Here is a 6870-nt window from a genome sequence, read left to right as displayed (position 1 = left end):
TGGATGGATGGATGGATGGATGGATGGATGGATGGATGGATGCATGGATGGTGGATGGATGGGTGGATGGATGGATGGATGGGTGGATGGATGGGTGGATGGATGGGTGGATGGGTGGATGGATGGATGGATGGATGGATGGGTGGATGGATGGATGGATGGATGGATGGATGGATGGGTGGATGGATGGGTGGATGGATGGATGGATGGGTGGATGGATGGATGGATGGGTGGATGGATGGATGGAAGGATGAAAGGACAGATAGATGAATGGAGGCGCAGAAGGATGGTTGGGTGGGTGGCTGACTGGCTGGGTGGGTAGATGGATGGATGGATGGGTGGGTGGGTGGATGTGTAGGTAGATGAGTGGGTAGGTGGGTGCACAGATGAGTGGGTGATGACTAGGTAGGTGGAAGGATGGATGGAGGGGTAGGTGAGTGGGTAGATGGGTGCATAGGTGAATGAGTGGGTGGTTGGAAGGATGGGTGGGTGAGTGGGTGATGTCCCCGTCAACTCAGCCATCCAGGACTTAGATCACCTCATTCCTCAATCTTTGAGGCTCTACGTTTTCATGTCCATCCCTCACTCCCCAGAATTTAGAATTTGTGGGAGAATCCCCCAGCACCAAGGCGGGGCCTACCTCTCTGGGCACATTGTCAGGTCCCACACAGCCTAGGAAGAGGGAAGAAACAAGATGTGTTAGCAGAGTCCTTGTGCAGCAGGGAGCAGGGGTAGGGGGTGGTCAGCCTCCTGTCAGCCTCCTGGTCCCAGCCTCCGTGGACACCCAGGAGGCGGCGGGGGGGAGGCAGCAGGGGACAGTGTGAGCAGGTGGCCTACCGCAGGTCTTCACGCAGACATCAAAGCCAGGGGCGTAGTTCATGGTGCCCTCAGGACAGAAGCAACCTTCCACCAAGACTGTGTTGTTCTGCTGGGAGGAGCTGGGGGCGGGAGGGCATCGTCAGACAGGTGGGGTGGGGCTGGGGAGCTGGCAGGTGGGACTGCTATGCCCAGATGATGCCACCCTCCGCACTGCAGAGGGCAAGCCCACGGTCCTGGTGGACCCTCAAGCAACATACCTGGATTTGCACGTAGGCTCTTCTGCAGGGCCACAGGCCTGGTACTCCCTGTGAGACGGGCACTCCACCACTGCAGGGCAGGGGCAGGGGTCAGAGGGCTGCCTCATATCAGGCAGAGGAGCCTGGACCCCCTTGAGTGACAGCTGGCTAGTGCCCCACACACAGAGGAGGGTGGCCAGCTGCCTGGGGCATCAGCCTCTGCCCTCACGGTTGTCCCGAGCCAGGTGGTGGGCACCCAGTTGCATTTAGCGACACTGGCAAAACCCCCAGCACCTCAGTTCCTCCAGCTCAGCCTTCCCCACTCCATGGCCCCAGCCCTGGTCTCACACCCACCATCTCTGCATCCCTGGCCACAGCCCACCTGGGTCTAGCTTCAGGCTGGGCACAGCACCCGGCAGAGCCTAGAGACCACGTCTGGCCTGCAGACCCCCAGCTCCAGGGCAGGGGCAGGACACTTACAGCAGGCCCCATGCGTGTGGTTCCGCCAGTCGAGGCAGACGCCCTGCTGGGCGCAGAGGGCTGCGTAGGCCTGCAGACTGGCGCACTCCAGGCTCGAGCCTGGCACGAAGCAGCTGTCGAACACGCAGGCGTCGTAGTAGTGCTGTGGGGGCACCAGCGCGTGGCACTGGGCAAACAGGCTGCGCAGGGAGAGGCACAGGTCACACTCAGGTGGCAGCTGCCTCTCCCCCACTCCCTACCCCAGCATCTCTGCCCGGACTGTCCTCCTGGAGTCCAGCACCCACCAGAGAGGCACCTGTGGCCGACGGAGGGTCAAGGGACAAGGCCAGCCAGGGGATGGGTCAGGGACAGACCAAGGAATGGGCGAGCAAGGTGGCTCTGCAGCCCGGCTCCCAGATAGAAGCCACGTCTACATGGTCATCAGCTTCAGGACCCCCTCCAACAACCCTGGCAGACGGACACCCAGCCTGTACTTGGCCCCTGTACTTCCAGGGATGGGGTGCTGAACCCCATGGCTGCCAGCATTAGGAGCACGTCCCTCTGTCAAAGCCCAAATCTGCCTCCCCAATATCAGCCCTGAGTTCTGTCCTGGATTGACTGGTCTACTCTGAGTCTCACACTCGGCCAGCCTTGCACCTTCCCAGGAGCCAGGAGAGATTATGGAGTTCAATAAAGGCACAGGCATGCCAGACATGGCAGCTTAGCCCTGTGGAACCCAAGGGCCCGGGTCCTGGACGCCACGGTGACCTAGCTCCTGGCCCTGGTTCTGTGGCCTCCTGCCTTCCCAGCCCCAGTGCCAGGCCCATGCACTGGTTCCTTCCTCTTTGCAAGAGCTGAGGGCTGGGGCACAGAGGCCCTCAGCTTGTTGGTGTCATGGCCACAGGCAGGCCTGGGCAGGGTCACCTGTCCTTGATGAGCTGGCAGAGGGGAGATGGGGTGCAGCCTTTGTGTGAGGTCGTTTTGTTGCCCCCGGGCACAGTGACAGCCGGGCGCTTGGTCGTGGAGCTGCTGTGGGGGCAGCGTGGCTTGGAGGGGTCGTTCACTATCCACTGGTCGGCTGCAGCCTCACAGTTGGAGATGATCTCCCCGCTGGGCAGAATGCAGTCGTCAGAGGTGGTGTTGGTGCAGGTGCCTGTATCAGTGAGAGACGCCATGTTGCAGACAGGGCAAGCCCTGCCCTTCTCCAGCCCAGATGCCCAGGACCGGCCAGCCGGGATCAAGGGCAGAGACCAGGCCCCTTCCTGTTGGCTCCTCACAGGGACTGAACCCGGGTGATGGTCACAGCACCCCCAAGCAGAGAGGCAAGAGGCTCACAGCAGGCCCGTGGGTGTTTACACACAGCCTCAGCCTCAGCCTGGTCCAGCCGCCCACCCTGGGGCAGGACAGGGCGGCAATGGGAGCCGTGGGGGCCTCGGGGGGCCTCGGGGGCCCTCAGGAGCCATGGGGGCCACGGAACTCACCACACTGGCCCTTGGTGTTGTTGCCGAACCGGTGGTAGGGTAGCCTGACGGAGAAGGACAGGCCATTGTAGGAGACGAGGACGCCCAGCTCGGGGATGTCCACCACGTAGTTGATGCCAGACTTGGACACCTCCAGCCCGTACTTCTTGTAGGGCACTGCCACCGCCTGCCTGTTCACCTGCACCTGCAGCCGACACACCGCGGAGCTGCCTCAGTCCTCTCTTTGGGAGAGCTCCAGGGCTTCCCCACCCTGCCTGCTCTCCAACCTACACATGCAGGGAGAGGGCCCTGTCTACCCCCCCTCCTTTTCTGCCCCCTTTCTTGCTCCTACTCCGCTGCTCCTAACCAGACCCTGGTCCCATGGGTGAGCCAGTGAAGGAGCTCTCCTGGGAGCACCTGGGGACTGTGGAGTCCCGCACAGGCTCCCGGGGCCTCCTGAGCCTCAGAACCAATAACTCCCTTGCAACTAGGGGCGTCTCAGTCAAGGGTGTGCAGAGCCCTGTCCCTGACTCTGTCTTCAGGAGGCAGCTTTTGCTGCAGAGACTGTGCCCAGCGTGGCATGCGTGCCAGGGCTTGAGGGGCCCAGGATGCACCTGGAGGCAGAGCTGATAGTCCTGGAGCCAGGCACCCACCCCATCCCACCTTCCAGCCTGGCTCTGGGAGAGGCTGTGCCTGGGCACCCCCGCAGCCCAGTCCTCTGGCTCCTGGGGAACCAGGGTGCGTTGGGGCCCACGTCAGCGCCCACCTCCGTGCCAGCCTCCAGCGGCCACGCTGTGCCTACCTGAACCTGCATGGGCATCATGTGCACGGTCTTGATCAGCACCTCCTGGGTTTCGTGGCGCACGATGAGGGTGCGGGGGCAGGACACCTTGTCGTTGGGGTCACAGTGGTAGTTATCGATGTAAACTCCGAAGTTGTCCACGGACGGGCTGATCTCCTCCACCAGCACGTAGGTGCAGTTGCCCTGGTAGCTGTAGTAGAGTCCGTCGAAGGTGACATAGTGCGGGTCCCCCCAGCCCGTACAGTAGCCTGCGAGGGAGCCAGAGTGAGCCGTGCCGCCTGTGCCCCTCAGCCGGGGTCGGGTGCAAGAGCTGGGCCGGGGCGCAGTCAGGAAGAGCCAGCAGGAAGCTGGGACCTGAAACCCCGCTCCCGTGTGTGGGCACAGGGACGTCTGAGCTGCACTGGCCCTGGTGCACCCACAGCAGCCCGTTTTGCAGGATGAACCAGGGTTCAAACCTCAACTCAGCCACCTCTCGCCTCAGAAGCACCTTGTCCCAGGAAGGGACCCTAACTCCACCAGGCAAGCCCTCCACCTACCCAGGCCCTCCCTGCCAATGAGGCAAAAGCAGGGCTGAGGAGACCCTCAGAAGTCACTCAGCCTCAGTGAACACTGCAGTGGGGTCTGTGCCCAAGGAGCCTCAGCACTTCTGCCCCTGGGAGATGGGCCCTGCAGTCCCCACCCATGGAGAGGGCAGGAGATGTGGGGAGGGCCTGGGGGCCCTGGACTCACAGTCACATTCCCAATGCCAGCAGCAGCCATCAGGGTCCGTGACGCGCACAGGGGTGAGGCCATTGGAGCAGGTGGGCATGGGCGGCGGCTTACACTCCACCTTCACGATCTCCACCGTGTTGTTGTACTTGCACGTGGCCATGAAGCAGTCGCACAGCCACCAAGTCTCGTTCACCTGGGGGCAGGAGGCCAGTGGTCAGGGGTGGACCGGCACAGGACGGGGTGGTCTGTGCTCGGGAGGGGCAGGTGCTGAGCCAGGAGGCTGGAGGCCGAGGTGGCTTCCAAGGACCTCACTGCAGCCAACCACCTTGCCAGGCATGGCGGGGCACGGCAGAGCACGGTGAAAAGGTGGAGGGCCTGGCAGACCCCGCACCCAAGGGGCTGCAGGAGGCCTCGGCCCTCAGACAACCAGCAGGAAGTGGTGCCTGGGGCCTTGGGTGCCCGGACATGCCACGCTCAGTGCTGTGGGGACAAAGCCACCTGCAGCCCACTGACCTGTCTGGGAGGATCAAAGTCTGGGCACCCGGGCTTGGGGAGCGTTGGTGTGGAGGGCATGGGCGATGGCTTGGAAGACATGGGCGTCGACTTGGAGGGCGTGGGCGTTGGGGAGGGCGTGGATGGGCAGGACCAGTTATAGAACACCAAGGTACAGTTCAGTGAGCAGTTCACGAAATAGCAGGTGTTTCCGAGTGTGCCATTGTACACCACCTCACCTGCGAAGGGAGACAGACCCATGACCACACCGTCCAGAGGCAGGGCTAGCTGCTGGACCGCACGGAGGTCCCCACAGAGGCCACCCGAGGGAAGCTATGCCCTGGACACAGCCACCCTCGACAGCTGCCGCCTCCTGAGACGCTCCCACAGCGATCTCAGCCCTGGCACCTGACCCACCGGTACATGCCGGGGCCAAAACCAGCCTCGGCCGCCCGAGCCCAGGATGTGAACAGCCTGAGCACCTGCTGCGTAGTAGCTGTCGTTCAGAAAACAGCAGGGCAACAGGGACCCCGGGCTTGTGGTCGTGATGATGCTGAGTGTGGAGACTGGGGTCGGCGTGGAGGTCCAGGCGCTGGTGGTGGTCGTCTGCACAGTGCTGGGGGTGGTGGGTGAAGATGACCCGATCGTGGTACTGTGAGTGAGGGTGCCTGTGAGAGCAGGAGACACCAGTGAGGGCTGAGACATTGCGCATCTCAGACACCGCAGGGTCCCAACCACCACTCCCCAGCTGCAAGGGAGCCAGACAGCCGACCGGGTTGCAGAACTAGAGGACCAGGGCCTCGCGCCCACCTCCCAGGTTCTGAGTCACCAGACAGGGTGGAGCGACAGGCCCAGCATCACCACAGCCAAGTGTCACGAGAGCCCGTAGATGACCTGGTGCTCCAGCAGCAACACAGCTTGCTGGCCAAGCTGACTGCCAGCAAGAGTTGTCCAGAAGGCACGGGCTGTGGCACGCTGTCTGCCGGAAAGAGGCCCCGAGGAGGGGTATAGCCAGAAGCAGGAGGACCTGCAGGCACCTCACTGGCAGCCTCTCTCTGCCCCCCAGCCTTGGTGGGCTCCCACAGCACCACATCACACAGCAGTGGGCCCCTGAAGAAGGCTGTCCTATGGGCGAGCGGGGTAGCCTTTGGCCCCACTGCCCAGCACTGGCTACTGTCAGCGGCTCCTAAGAAGGCCGTCATATGGGCAAGCAGTGGGGTGGCCTTTGGCTTCACTGCCCATCACTGGACAGTGTCAGCAGCTCCTGCCCACATAGTAACCATGCTTGGTGGGCAGAGAGGTGCCCAGAACCTGCCTTGAGCCTTCCTGGGACAGTCCCGCCTGGCACAAGGGGAGGGGGAAGCATCCCAGGCTGGAGGAACCGAGTGGCTCTGCTTACCTGGAGGGGCTGTGGTGGTGCTGGGCGGTGGAGACGGCGTGTGGCTTCCCGTCGTGGTGGCTGTAGGTGACGTGGGTGTGGAGGGTGGGGCCGTGCTGGTCGTCTCAATAGTAGGTGGTGCAGTACTCAAAAGGGTGGTTGACTCCGTGGGAGGGGAAGAGGTGGACTGAGATATCTGAGGAGTTGAGGACTCAGGTGGGGTTTGGATGTGGTTGACTCAGAAATGGGTGCTGTGCTTGTGGGGCTGGGGGGCTCCGTGCTTGTAGTGGTAGGTGTTGGGGTTGATGTCACCAGAGTGGTGGTGGTGATGGGTGTCGAGGTTGGGGTCTGTGTGCTGGTGGATGTTGGGATTGGTGTCTCTGTGTTGGTAGGTGTTGGGGTTGGGGTCTCTGTGGTGGTGGTGGTGGGTGTTGGGGTTGGGGTCTGTAGTGGTGGTGGTGGGTGTTGGGGTTGGTGTCTCTGTGGTGGTGGTGGCGGGTGTTGTGGTTGGGG

General features: G+C 62.6%; 1 protein-coding gene across 1 annotated transcript in view; it reads right to left on the bottom strand.

Moving 5' to 3' along the window:
• LOC108513297 (mucin-2-like) overlaps positions 1-6796 on the bottom strand; it is a gene marked incomplete at its 5' end in the record, with an annotated part of 13041 nt that extends 6245 nt beyond the window's left edge. Inside the window, 12 exon segments of the mRNA XM_017848998.1 lie at positions 531-672; positions 838-938; positions 1077-1146; positions 1536-1714; positions 2439-2667; positions 2996-3179; positions 3777-4024; positions 4506-4680; positions 5001-5218; positions 5462-5647; positions 6379-6579; positions 6582-6796. Coding sequence (XP_017704487.1) covers positions 531-672; positions 838-938; positions 1077-1146; positions 1536-1714; positions 2439-2667; positions 2996-3179; positions 3777-4024; positions 4506-4680; positions 5001-5218; positions 5462-5647; positions 6379-6579; positions 6582-6796 — 2148 coding nt within the window.
• Positions 6797-6870: the final 74 nt, after the last annotated feature.

This window comes from Rhinopithecus bieti, unplaced genomic scaffold (assembly GCF_001698545.2).
Source record: "Rhinopithecus bieti isolate Rb0 unplaced genomic scaffold, ASM169854v2 scaffold_32929, whole genome shotgun sequence".
Classification (NCBI taxonomy): Eukaryota; Metazoa; Chordata; class Mammalia; order Primates; family Cercopithecidae; genus Rhinopithecus; species Rhinopithecus bieti.
The sequence above is the reverse complement of the archived record's forward strand: the minus strand, read 5'-3'. Positions and strand labels throughout refer to the sequence as shown.